At 37.2% G+C, this 13,691-nt stretch overlaps 2 protein-coding genes across 2 annotated transcripts; both read left to right on the top strand.

The window, feature by feature from the left end:
- Positions 1-1,183: 1,183 nt before the first annotated feature.
- LOC140767323 (shaggy-related protein kinase epsilon-like) lies at positions 1,184-6,228 on the top strand. The gene is made up of 13 exons (XM_073107182.1): positions 1,184-1,457; positions 2,360-2,614; positions 2,725-2,817; positions 3,226-3,285; positions 3,383-3,655; positions 3,781-3,855; positions 4,079-4,135; positions 4,208-4,348; positions 4,933-4,983; positions 5,080-5,175; positions 5,247-5,330; positions 5,583-5,685; positions 5,834-6,228. The coding sequence occupies exons 1-13, from the start codon at positions 1,398-1,400 to the stop codon at positions 5,893-5,895; spliced, it is 1,410 nt and encodes a 469-aa protein (XP_072963283.1). The 5' UTR covers positions 1,184-1,397; the 3' UTR covers positions 5,896-6,228.
- Positions 6,229-8,950: 2,722 nt separating this feature from the next.
- Positions 8,951-13,470, top strand: LOC140767401 (probable E3 ubiquitin-protein ligase XBOS33). Its single transcript, XM_073107289.1, has 10 exons — positions 8,951-9,305; positions 9,383-9,442; positions 9,532-9,603; positions 9,684-9,889; positions 9,983-10,143; positions 10,239-10,297; positions 10,410-10,456; positions 10,568-10,711; positions 11,638-11,729; positions 12,733-13,470. Exons 1-10 carry the CDS (start codon positions 9,129-9,131, stop codon positions 13,269-13,271), a joined length of 1,557 nt encoding a protein of 518 aa, XP_072963390.1. The 5' UTR covers positions 8,951-9,128; the 3' UTR covers positions 13,272-13,470.
- Positions 13,471-13,691: the final 221 nt, after the last annotated feature.

Below are 13,691 nucleotides of genomic sequence, written 5' to 3' on the forward strand. Positions count from 1 at the left end.
AAAATGTACGATGTTTTTTGATAAATTTTCTCCTTTTTTTAAAAAAACTTGAGAAGAAAGATATGACTCATAGATTAATACCTTTTGCATCCCATCTGGATGCAGGATGTTTGTCTGTTAGTGGCATAGGTTGCCATTGATTTCTTGCTCAAGAGCTCATCAAGTTAAGGCTAATAGGCCTAATAGCCCAAACCCATTCTTACAATAAACAATAGATTGGGCTCTGTATTAGGCCCCAATTTAGCTTTAGATCCATTCATAAAATGGATACAACAAAGGCCTAGATTTTGAACCTTGATGGGCTCTGCTTTCGTATGAAGTTTAACTGGTGGAGATTCACTAATTTCATTGTTTAACGGATCCAATAGTGATAAAATTATTATACTTTTTTTTGGGGGGGGATTCAGCTATATATACATTTATATCTGCTAGTTTAGACATGGATATAAAATATATTTGTATACATAATTTTGAATCAAATCAACCAATTCATAAGAAGAGTAGAGTACAGATTCACATATAAATAAATAAAAATAATCTTTTATACCGCTAGTTTTACAATATAAAAAAAATAATTTAGATTTTATTTATTTAGTTCATATCTATACAAAGCCAGCCATTGCTCAACAAATGACTTGCACGACTTATAGGCATTGGATTATTTCTTTCTTTCGAAAATACCCTCCTATGTCAAGAATATTAAGAAGATAGGATGTGAACGTAAATCCATAAAAATATACGGTGTGAAATGTAATTTGGGCTTAAACTAAACGTTTCTATTAATTGAAGTCTAAACGAGATTTAGTATCTTTTACCCACATTCTCCCTCCAATCTCGAAGACCGGTTCTCACGCATGCTTATGAGAGAGAGCAAGGCCTTAAAAAAGTAAAGAAATACGAAAGAAAAGAGGCGGAAGCGAAGACAAGAAGCCGGAAATCCCGCACCATCCTTTGCACCGTCCGATCCCTGGCGAGAGACGATCGGACGGATGGAGAGAATCCACGTCACGGACTACCGTCACGAAGGTAGAATAATTTTCTTTTCTTGCTTTCTTTAATGGAGGTGAAATGATTGGGTTTGGGCTCCCAGTTTGACCGGCGAACTGGCGGAGCCCAAGAAAGCTTTTTTTATTTTATTTTAATACTTGGTGACGAAAAGAAAAGAACACAAATAAAGGAAAAATAAAGAAAGGGGTAGACAAAGAGAGAGAGGAGAGGAGAGCAGAGCAGAGGACAGGAGAGGAGGGAAGTAGTTTTCTTTCTCTCTCTACGATCCGAGCTCGGTGATGGGGGAGGAGGGAGGAGAAAGTGGGGCTTCTTCTCTTCTCTGAAAACTCCTGTTAGGGTTAGGGTTAGGGTTAGGGTTTGAGTTTGGGTATCTCCCGAGGGGGAGAAGGATGCATATGATGCGGCGGCTTAAGAGCATTGCTTCCGGTCGATCCTCCATTTCGGATCCCGTGAGTTTCCCTGCTCTTGTTTTTTCTAAATCTCGACTGAAACGCATCTTGATCGTCTTTTGCTTCCTGAATCTTTTATATTGGATGGAGATTGAGGAGTTATATTTTTGTTAATTCTTCTATTTCTAATGCTTTTGGCATGGTAGTTTTCTGTATTTAGTAAGATGTTTGAGACGGTTTTAATGCTGTTGAAGATTAGTTTGTTTACATCGTTCTATTTAAGAGTCGTGGTTTTTTTTTTTTTAACATGCCATAGATTGCTGCTATATATACTGTCGCAATAATGTGGTTAGTTACCTAAAGTGAGTTAATGAATTAAGGGAGCAATGGTATTAAAAGCTGGTGTCTTTGCTTTGATATTTGTTGGGTATTAGGTCGCTTATGTTTTATGATAGCCTGTTGATAATTTTTATCTATGGTGGCGCTATTGCATAAATGATACCTGAGTTTAATTACATTCTAAAATGTAAATAGTTATCTTTCTTAAAAAAAAAAACTTCGATGCTATTATTGTTGAAACTTGAGATAATATTTGACAGTCTAATGTGTATATGTGACATAAAAAGTGTGTGCATATCTTTTTATTTTGTTTTTATCTTGGGTGTGGTGAACAAATAAGAACTTCGTCATAAAGGTCACCACAGCAATTTCAGCTATATCTTTCCACAAATTGGTTGATTCGTTTAATCAGCTTCCTTTGATTGGACTTTGCAACTTTTTTAGGCGTGTTACTGATTGCTACTTTTCTTTGAAAACATCTATTTTAGACAATACAACCGATCTTACCTATATTATAGAATATTTGTTTTTATTCAATTGAAGAGAAAAAAGAAAAGAAAAAGGAAAGCAGGAATTGGTTTTGCTGTTATGCATTCTAAAAGTCATTGTTACCTTCATGTAAGGGTGGAGACTCTAGTACGAAAAGAGCAAAGTTTGATCAGCATGGTCTAGGAGATATCGTTATTGAACCACATTTGGTTGGGGAGAAAGCTGTAGTTGTAGATCAGAAAACTTCATCATCTCATCTGGATATCGATGGAAACGCATCTAGTCTGAATCCTCCCGTGAAAACTGAAGAGTCATGTTTTGATCAGCTCCCAGAGGAAATGAATGAGATGACAATAAGAGATGAGAAGGTTGACGACCCTGACAAGAAGGTTCATCTCCATTGTTTCCCTTCTTTTAAGGCTTTAACATATTATATTCTCCATTAGTTAAATATTTCTATTTTCATTCTCTTTTAGTTCATACTTTTGATTGTCTGTAGGAGATGGAGAGAACAGTGGTAAATGGAAACGGAACAGAAACAGGTCAGATAATTACAACTACAATAGGTGGTCGAAATGGGCAGCCGAAACAGGTGATTTGATTTTGCCGGACAAAGTTTAACTTATATGATATGCTTCTTTCTCTTCTCTTAACAGTCATGGATCAGTTGACCACTAGCCTTCCATTTCACAAACTTAACAGCTGATTCCTGTATGTTGATTGTCCACTGTAACCAGCATGGATTGACAACATTTTCTGATTTTGCCGTGGTCTAGTCATATACAAAAATGCTCATTTCGTGGTTTCTAAAGAAGTTTAATCAACTTCAATATTTTTGTTTGAATGGTTCATTATTTTCTGTTTATCTATGATGTTAGTATGCAAGAAATCTGATTTTTAGCAAACTTTGGATCCAATGTCTTTTTTCCAATGTGAGAACTTTTGTTGATTAATTGGAACCTCCTTGCGGTGATAGTAAATATTTGCTATTGGTTGTCAGACAATCTCATACATGGCAGAACGTGTGGTCGGCACTGGTTCATTCGGTGTAGTCTTTCAGGTTTGTAACATGGATTTTCACTTTTGTGCTTTACTTTTCGGCGGTTTGCTTTGGCCTTCTCTCTTCAATATTGCATATCTAATGCCATCTTACACAGGCCAAATGTGTCGAGACTGGGGAAACTGTTGCTATCAAGAAGGTTCTGCAAGATAAGAGATATAAGAACAGGGAGCTCCAAGTTATGCAAATGCTTGACCATCCTAATGTTGTTCAGTTAAAGCATTATTTCTTTTCAACCACTCACAAAGACGAACTTTACCTCAATCTCGTACTTGGATACGTGTCTGAGACTGTTAATCGTGTCACAAAGTACTACAACCGGATGAACCAGCATATGCCTCTTATATATGTTCAGTTGTACTCATACCAGGTTTATGGTGACTCATCATCTTTTTTTGTGCTTGGCATCATTGAATTGTTTCCATCATAAGTCATTTGAATTATCCAGATTATTTATTTTCTGAAACTATACCTTTTGATGTTCTCATGTTATAGATTTGTCGTGCTCTTGCTTATGTCCATCGTGTTGCCGGTGTTTGCCATCGTGATATAAAGCCCCAAAATTTATTGGTATTACTCTTATTCGTTTTCTTCTCTTACAGGGTATTATGCCTCTTTTCTAAATTCTATCTTATTGCCAGCATACAAATGGGTGATAATTAGTTTATTATGTTGGCTTCCCCTTAAGCAAACTCTGGCTTGCAAGTTGCAAGCTAGTGGAAACCTTTGTGTACCAGTCATATTGAATGTTTGTTGTAAATTACATATTTTAGTAATTTAATTCATGTTGCAGGTCAATCCTCATACTCATCAAGTTAAGCTTTGTGATTTTGGGAGTGCCAAGAAATTGGTATGTTATATTGTGCTTTTGGTCATGATATGGTTCCTTTATTTGATTTGACATGAAATTGTGCAATTTCAGGTTCCAGGGGAGCCTAACATATCTTACATTTGCTCACGATACTATAGGGCTCCTGAACTAATCTTTGGGGCTACAGAATATACTACAGCAATTGATATGTGGTCAGTTGGTTGTGTTTTAGCTGAGCTTCTAATAGGGCAGGTAGGATAATCTGGTAATATGACCTTTTTTGTTCTTTTATTGATTATCTGCTTAAGTTTCTTTCTTCATCTCATAGTTACACATTACAAACCATTCATTCTTTTGGCACTACATTAGTTATGATTCATGATTGATGACTATGCAGCAATTTTACCAATATGATGTGCTTACTACTTAGTGCTACTAAGTTGGTGCCTGCAAGTAGTGCATGCTACGATACTACTGACATTTTTTTCTTCTTGAAACAAAAACAAAATTCACTCAGGGATCCTAGGGATGCGATTTTGGGGGAAGCTTACCGCTAGTTTGTTTATTCTTTTGCAATTAACTTGCTAATATGCAGGGCCTTACCTCCATTTAGTGACTGGACTTTCATGATAATTTTTGCACATAGCATATTCTGTTATGCTATACATCAATAGTTCTGCAGTTCGAAGGTGTTCCAGCATTGTACTTCCCATCCATATAACAATATCGTGCTTAGTTATACTGTCTATTAATATACTAATTTAGTCCTTGATAGGTATCACGTAATGAAAGCATTTCATTAACTGTTTCACTTTTTTATCATGATCGGTTTGCAGCCTTTGTTCCCTGGAGAAAGTGGTGTTGATCAACTGGTGGAAATCATTAAGGTCTTTTGTCTACTATCAAATTTTTGCATACCAACTCTCATTAATTTTTGTAAGATGAATTAACTTGTTTTCAATTGATTGGTCTTCTTAAACAAGATTTTAGGTACTCCAACACGAGAAGAGATTAAGTGTATGAATCCAAATTATACAGAATACAAATTCCCGCAGATCAAAGCTCATCCATGGCACAAGGTCAGTGGATTTATAGTACTGGAGCTCATGCAAACTTCGACGGTTTGCTAACTAAATGCTCTCTTTTCTAGCTATTCCACAAGCGTTTGCCACCTGAGGCTGCTGACCTTGTATCAAGGCTACTCCAGTATTCCCCAAATTTGCGTTGCACAGCTGTAAGAGTAACTCATGCTCCAAATTTATTGTGCTTGTACTATATGCCATCATCTATTGTTTGCAGACTTCTATACTTTTCATTTGCATTTTACTAGTCCCAGCTAAATGGCAAATAATCTGAAATCACACATGACTAATTTAACTCATTTCTAAAATTCTCAATTGTTACTTGGCCTTTGAGAGAGAAATAGATATTTCTTCTAGTATCAAGGCCTTGTATTTAGTAGAAAATCAATGGATGAATTTTGCAGTTGGAGGCTTGTGGTCATCCATTCTTTGATGAGTTGAGAGACCCCAACACCCGCCTGCCAGATGGACGGCCCCTTCCTCCTCTATTTAATTTCACAACTGAAGGTAATAACTTGTGTACCTCTTGCCTGGAATACTTTTTGACAACCTTTACAACCTTCAAAGTTATGTCTCAAGTTATATTACTTGCTCGACTCCTATTTTCTTAACCCTGCCTTTAAAACTGTCACCACATTATCTGATGTGTACACAGAGCTTGAAGGTGCTTCTCCCGAACTGGTTCAGCGTCTTATTCCTGAACACATGAGGAAATGATGACATAGAATAGTAGTACCAAGTCTTCTGGTGTTAGTAGAAAGAAACACGCATGCCTTTTGCAAACATCCACTATCTATCAGTGTGGAGGCTGTAGGTGGAAGATGCAAAGGCAAAATAGAAGAAGTAATCAGTCCATCATGGAGCTTTATCGCAGAAGTCAATAGCGAGTTGGCTCCATCCAAACATGAAAAAGGATGAAGAGCCGTTTGCATAGCTACGTTGAATTGTTCTATTATGTGAGATATACTATCATGCTATGTGAGATATACTATCCTGCTGTAATATCACACTAACTACAAGTGCCAATTTGTTCCTGCAATTTTTTGTGCACCCAATGGTCAAGAATCTTGAATGTTGTTTTCCATAAGATAGATTATGTTAATTTCCTTCAAAGAACCAATGTTTGGTTGTGAAATAATCACAAGTAAACTTATTTTAATATAGTGAGATCTATATTAGTATAGTAATCAAATAACTTAACTTAATATTAGTTAACTAATATATACGTCTATCTCTTTTCCTATTCCATCTAATATTTTATATTTACTAATAAATATATTATTATTTTGCTTTTGAAAAGATATTATTTTAAGTGATTACCGGTCCAATCAATTTCTCCAATTTTTTCTCTTTCCTTTCCTCTTATTATCCATCAACTACAAAAGATATTTTAATTCTTTGCTGAAATATTTTCTAAATTATTAAATCCCTATACTAGTTTCTACTCAAACACTATAGTAAACTAAAGGCTCTAAACAAGTATAAAGTTTTTATGCAAGTTAAAAATATGAGTACAGCTAAATTAATTTTGAAGTAATTCCATTACAGAACTCCTCTAAGATTTTATGTACATGACTATCAGTCTGTTTTATTAAGTCAGGCTATTTGAACAATATCCGTTTATTAAACATGTTAAAATGTTTAATATATGAACATGATTAATTTATTAAATAAATTATATAGGTCATAAATGACATATAATGTAACACAAGTTATTAAAATTTATATAAATTAATTATGCTATAAATATTATTTTTTTCAAATTATAAACTGATCATGCTTCTTGACCAACAGAATTTATCTCAGCTTGCTGCCCTACTAGCTTACACAACTTTTCATGCACAAATTTGGTTAGATTATAAAAGATAAAAAAATTACCATCCTGCAGTAGCTAATTTTTAGATTAATTAGTAAGTTAACACAGTATTAAAACAGAGCTGTTGATCATGAATTCCATCTGTTGTTTTAAATATAGAATGTTCACTCAAATTCTTGAGCTATCAACTAATGTCTTTCTTACAAAAAGAAAGTATACCTAAAAGTTCTAATAAGACAGAAACCTTTGTTTCCGATAGGTGGAACCACTCGTTGCTCTTTGGCGAAGAAACAATCTTTGATTCCATCCTCTACTGCTCAATGCTCATGCTGTTTGTCATGTGTCTATTGTCCGTTGTAACACGCAATGGGATCAGATACATCAGAAACACTTACTTGTAAACAATGCCACACTGAAAGAATCTATGGATCTGAGAACGGGTCCATAGAATCTAAAGCCTAACTTATGTACCTTTACCATGTGACTTCACTGTGGAAAGCTGGGCCAAGGTATTATTACTCTTTTGGTTGCATTAATTTGCTACACAGATCTGAAGGCAGGGGTGAAGAAAGGGTTCAGAAATCCTACAAAGATTTGGAGGTAGATGGAGTAGCTGGAAGGTAGAAATCATTGGCCATCAATCCTACTAACCAAGTCAATTTTAATATTATAGTATCTACATATATGACGGTACTCTCTACCTAGCAAACTTGGATCCGAGATGATGTCGTCTTTCTTTGCTGCAGCACGTCTCTCTACTGTGGGACAAGGTTTGATGACAACCTTTGAGTCATATTAAGTCCCCACTGACCAAGGCGAACGCTGATGGATCCTTTGACCCACTGAGTGGGAGAAGAGGGCATGATTTTCTGGGATGCTAATAGATTGCCTTTATGTGAAGGGACCAGGCGTGCAGCAGCAGCAGCAGCAGCAGGAGCAGGCATGGAGCAATTAATTTTGGGACTAAATGTTGAAGAACTTATAAATATCATCGCCGGTAGACTGTCATAGAGAAATATGATAGAATCCTTGAGAATTGGTGATATGTCTCAAACTCCTTGGAGAAGCATTGTATAGATAGAAGGATTGTAAATATTTTTTTGGCGAAGCATTGTATAGATAGAAGGATGAGTTATTCCTGCGGTATTATCTTGATTTGGCTCACTTGAAGGATATGTGCAAGAATAAGGGCTTTGTTATCGAGAATAAGAGGAGGCATAAAGCTGACACTTATCTGAGCAGCTTAAACCTTTGTCTGTACTCAACTCGGTTGACGAAACGACACTCTAAACATCATCACCCAACTGGGCCCCACCTTTCACAGAAAACAAGTCAACCATTTCACCAGACCCTTTGCCTACCGTGTGGGCCCAAAACCTCGGCCCACAAGAGGCTCTCTACTCCAGTATTTGATCGCGTTATTAGATCTTCTCATATACTTTATTTATAATAGTCTAACCTGAGATATAAAAAGGCCAATAGTATTTATTTATTTATTTATTTATTGTAAGTATAAGATGTTGACTTCATTGGCAATTTGTCTGATTATCAAATATAAGAAAATATGTGACTGGAGTGAGACGATTTAATTTATATTTATATTATTCAGATTTAAATTTAATATTTTTTATATTTATTCTAGTATAATATGATAAATCTTTCTAATTTATTGAAATATATATTGATTAAGGAAATAATTTTATAATATTCCACCCCGTTTTTTGTTTGGAACAAAATCAACAGTATATAATTTACGCAAAATACTGATGAATGTAGTATTTTTCATCGAAATTATTAGATGATAATCGATGTATTTAATTTAAATTGTTTGGGTAAATAAGTTTGTGTGGGGCTAGTTTGGTAAAAAAAGGTCCTTCTCACTTCTAATCGCACGAATCTTGGCGTCGACGTGGATCGAAGCACCGGGTTCAGAAACAGCACCACGGCACGGGCGCTCTCTCTCTCTCTCACACCCCCTTGAGAGCCCGAAGAGAACCCACCTTCTCTCTCTCTCTCTCTCCCTCTCTCTCTCTCTCTCTCTCTCTCATTCGCGGCAGAGGAGAGGAGAGGCATGCTTGGAGATCCGTAGTCGCGCTGATCGGATCTTCTGAACGGCTGTGTTTGGAATTAGGCGATGGGGAACTCCTTGGGGTGCTCGGCCTCTGGCGAGAGGCTGGTGTCGGCGGCGAGGGACGGGGACGCGGTGGAGGCGCGGATGCTTCTCGAAGTGAACCCCGCTCTCGCACGCTACTCCACTTTTGGCGGCCTCAACTCCCCTCTGCACTTCGCGGCCGCCAAAGGCCACAACGAGGTCTCAATACTTTCTTCTTTCTTTGATCTCTTTTGGATATGTTTGCCGATTCTTGATTGGTAACTTATGTTGCTCAGATTGTTACTCTCTTGCTGGAGAGTGGTGCCGAGGTGAATTCGAGGAACTACTGTGGTCAGGTAATCTTGATTTCCAAATTAGCCGTCAAAAGTTGCAATTTTGATGACTTAATGATGGGACTTTGTATTTTTTTTGGGGATCGGTGAAGACGGCATTGATGCATGCTTGCCGCTATGGGCACTGGGAGGTGGTGCAGACTCTTCTGCTGTTTAGATGTAATGTATGTGACTGTACATCGCCGTTCATTTGTTTGTTGTTTTGCTATGGAGAGGGAATTGATGGATTTGTTGATTTTTGAAGGTTACTAGAACGGATTACTTGAGCGGAAGGACTGCGTTGCATTTTGCTGCGGGAGGTGGCCATGTAAGGTGTGTTAGGCTGTTGCTTGCGGATTTTGTCCCGAGTTTTCCTCTGGGAGAGAGCTCTTCATTGGGGGATGGTGGTGACAAAGAGGAGAGCAAGGGAACCAGTCCTAATTCCTCTTCGGGGCGGAAATTTAATCAGTCGTATGTTTGTTTCTCCGTTCTTTAACGGGTAGATATCTCATTGTTTCTAATTTTTAGATACTAATTATAAGTTGGGACATTTGTTTGCTGCAGTGCCTGCGCCAAGTTTATTAACAGGGCTGCTGATGGAGGCATTACAGCTCTCCACATGGCGGCTCTGAATGGTTACTTTGATTGCGTACAGTTGTTGCTTGATTTAGGTGCCAATATCTCGGTGGTGACTTTTCACTACGGCACTTCAGTGAATATTATAGGTTGTTACTATTCTTATTGTGGTTGAAACTTTTTGCTATCATGGTATTACCTATGTCATTTATCAAAACAATTCTAATTTTCATTTATTAAGCAGGAGCTAGAAGTACCCCTTTGCATTATGCAGCTTGTGGAGGGAATCTCAAATGTTGCCAGGTAAAACTTTTAGTATTACATTATATGATATCTCAGAATGAAGCTGTCTGTACTCGTTCTATCAGTGGCATTAGTTACTCTTTAAATGATTGGAAGCCGTCTCTTTTTATAGATACTACTAGCTAGAGGTGCTAGCAGGTTGACATTGAATTGCAATGGGTAAACACTCCTTCTTAGTATATTAAAATTCACATCTTTGACTCTCCTTATTCTTTTCTTCGAAGTCATTTGATTATTGTTTTAATCTGTTAATTATATCCCTTTCTTCAGGTGGCTTCCACATGATGTTGCTAGAATTTGGGGACGTCATTGGCTGGAACAATTACTATCACCCAATTCTAACTCGATCATTCCAACATTTCCTCCATCTAGCTATCTTTCGTTGCCCCTTATGAGCATACTTGATATAGCGAGGCAAGTTTTTGATCTTTCACTCTATTTCTGTATTTCCTGTCATCGCAAAGAACAGCCGAGTAATGGTAACCGCATTTTACTGCATAACTATAATGGATTTCGAATAAGAAGGTGTACATGCAATTCCCTCAATAAGAGACATTTTTAATATATATTGTTCTCATTAAGTTCCATGTTGTGGAAATAGCTGCAGATGAATCTTCAATCCAAATTTAGTTTAACACACAATATACTACACTAGATGGAAACCCTTAAAGTTGGTTCTTATGCATACTTGGTGGAACATTTAGTGCTAATAAACATAGTATAAATGCCAAAGCTCTCCATCAAAAATTTATTATTTGTCATGTTGGTTCATATCTACCTGCAATGTTATTACAATATTCTAGATCAAAGGTTCATTTGCTTGTCATATTTTTCTAGTTCACCAATTTAAGAACTGTCATTGTTCCTTTTCTCATAAAGGTAGCAAGCTTTGATTTTGCTGCACAGTTGATCTTTTGTAGCCCACAAGAATGAACTTTTGAGTAGATGTTAAGATCCGACCACATCTGGTTCGTAACAGTAGATGATATCAGATTAGCATAATTAGTTGGTTCTTCTATGGAGTTCTGCCTAAACCCATCAGTATCACAAATAGTATCAAATTTCTCATCTGTTTTTCTGTATGTAGGGTAGTAGTAGTTTGCAGAATGTATATGAATCTAGAGAGTTTTAAGTAATTCAATATTATAACATCGATACTGATATAATTATTTTTAAATTTTGTTGCACCAATACTAGCATTTAAAGTTGTCATTTTTAAATATGATGTTCTTTTTACCAGAGCTATACTATTGTTTAGTCAAACTGATAATTAATCTAGTTGAAAGGAAATGGTTAACTAGAAAATTAATACTCGTATATATATATATGCTTGTGTGCAGAGAATGTGGGCTCCAATCATTGGCTGCATCTTCTGATGATAGCGATCTCTGTGCTGTTTGCCTTGAAAGAGCCTGTGCTGTAGCTGCTGAAGGTGAGATTCATTTTTTCTGAACTAGAGCATCATCCCCTGCATACACAGGCGTACCTTCCCACACAAATAAAATGAAAAAAAGAGCAAAATAGGAAGACAGAAGTATGAGAAAAAGTACCTAGAGCATGATCTCCCTTTTTTTTGCTTCTTGCTAGAGCCTACTCGAAATGCTTGATCTGCATCATGACTCATAACACTTAATAATGCTGTTAGCAGATGAACAGTATGCCAAATGTCCACTCTAATTTCTATAGAAATGTACGGATGCTTTGAACAACACAAAGTATTTAATGAAAACTTACTTTTTAGGCCATACTTTTTTACTGAAATCAAGGGAGATATACAGCAATTCCTGTGTCCCATGCTGCATTTTCCAGAGATATATTTTTCTAACTCAATTGATTGACCATTTCATTATTCGTGTTCCTCCTTGGGCTATAAGTAGTTTCACAGTTCTTTGCACACTTAGACATTAATGAAGAACTGCACTGAAAACCTATTGCTTGTAAAGCATGATCCAACACAAAATGCAAAGTGTAAGAATAAATCATTAGGTAGAATTTGTTGGATACTATGCTTAATAGCTAGGGTGAAACAAAGCCTAGAGGGCTATAAGTAGTTTCGCAGTTCTTTGCACACTTAGACATTAATGAAGAACTGCACTGACAACCTATTGCTTGTAAAGCATGATCCAACACAAAATGCAAAGTGTAAGAATAAATCATTAGGTAGAATTTGTTGGATACTATACTTAATAGCTAGGGTGAAACAAAGCCTTCCATTACAAATCTCTTCTATGTCTTTAGCCATCTTATTAAGTGCTGCATATGATTGCATTAGACATTTATTACATCTATAATAACTGTCATCCTTCATGTGACTTCTAACATTTCACTTCTGGCAGTGTGCACTTCATAGTCCATAGCATTACTACTAATGCTGATCTTACGCAAACCAATGGGTAACTGTCTACCACCCTTATATGTCCTGTTTGTTTCTTCAGGCTGTGGGCATGAACTCTGTGTCAAATGTGCTCTCTATCTTTGCTCAACAAGCAACATCCAGTCTGAATTGGTTGGCCCTACCGGATCAATCCCTTGCCCTCTCTGTCGACATGGCATAATATCCTTCATTCAGCTACCTAGTACCCCAGCAAAAGGGCTCAGATCAAACCTGGCACTCAGCCTTTGCAACCCATGCATCCTAAATCCTCATTCCGCGGACACACTTGCAACATGCTCTAGATCTGATATCCGTAAGAACCGTGTGGCAGCAGTTTCCTCAGAACTTGTCTGTCCACTCACTTGCAGTCCATTCCCTTTGGTTTCCATTCCAACCTGCACCTGTGACGACGGTCCATGTCCCTCTCTTGAAACCCAAGGAGAAACTCATGTGCAATCCCCTCGAACCTCTCAGCATACTCTGATAGAGCTGGAGAAAATGGAAGAGCACGGGCCTGATACAACAAGCTGCTCAAGTATGTTCTGGAATAGGCGTAGCTGCCATAGGGAGCATCAGTGCAATTCAGAAATAAATGCTTGATTCTTTTGCCATGTGAATAGTCCAGTTATGGAAATTGGAGAGATGAGTACCTTTTTTTAAGTGGTTTGCCTCAGAATACTCTCGAAATCTTTTTTCGGCTGTATAAATGTTATCTACTTTGTTGTTGCCCACTGCCTCCTAATCTGGGATACTGCGCACTTGTATTCAGGTAATTTAAAATATTAGCACTGTTGTTGTTCGTGTAGGCTTGTAGTTGCCTGTAAATTACTGAACCCGTTGAAATATTGAGTGCCTCTAAGGCTTGTGGATCATTTGGCTTCTTAAAGTACACTTACAGTGTTGTTATCTGGTGTTTCTCTCTTTGTTTCGTCTCTCACCGAGTTTTTTTTATGGCCTGACATGAAATGTGGTCCTTCATTATCGTCAATGCATACAGAAGTCGCCCGCCCGCTTCTGGAC

This window comes from Typha angustifolia, chromosome 9 (assembly GCF_048772165.1).
Source record: "Typha angustifolia cultivar Huaian chromosome 9, ASM4877216v1, whole genome shotgun sequence".
NCBI classification, from domain to species: Eukaryota; Viridiplantae; Streptophyta; class Magnoliopsida; order Poales; family Typhaceae; genus Typha; species Typha angustifolia.

Excerpts from the sequence above, each read along its gene's own strand:
- LOC140767323 (XM_073107182.1), top strand. The coding sequence starts at position 1,398 with ATGCATATGATGCGGCGGCTTAAGAGCATTGCTTCCGGTCGATCCTCC. Across the intron at positions 3,856-4,078 it reads TAAAGCCCCAAAATTTATTG|GTCAATCCTCATACTCATCA; the intron begins GTATTACTCTTA and ends TTCATGTTGCAG. Across the intron at positions 5,331-5,582 it reads CAAATTTGCGTTGCACAGCT|TTGGAGGCTTGTGGTCATCC; the intron begins GTAAGAGTAACT and ends TGAATTTTGCAG.
- LOC140767401 (XM_073107289.1), top strand. The coding sequence starts at position 9,129 with ATGGGGAACTCCTTGGGGTGCTCGGCCTCTGGCGAGAGGCTGGTGTCG. Across the intron at positions 10,457-10,567 it reads TTGACATTGAATTGCAATGG|GTGGCTTCCACATGATGTTG; the intron begins GTAAACACTCCT and ends CCCTTTCTTCAG. Across the intron at positions 11,730-12,732 it reads CTGTGCTGTAGCTGCTGAAG|GCTGTGGGCATGAACTCTGT; the intron begins GTGAGATTCATT and ends TTGTTTCTTCAG.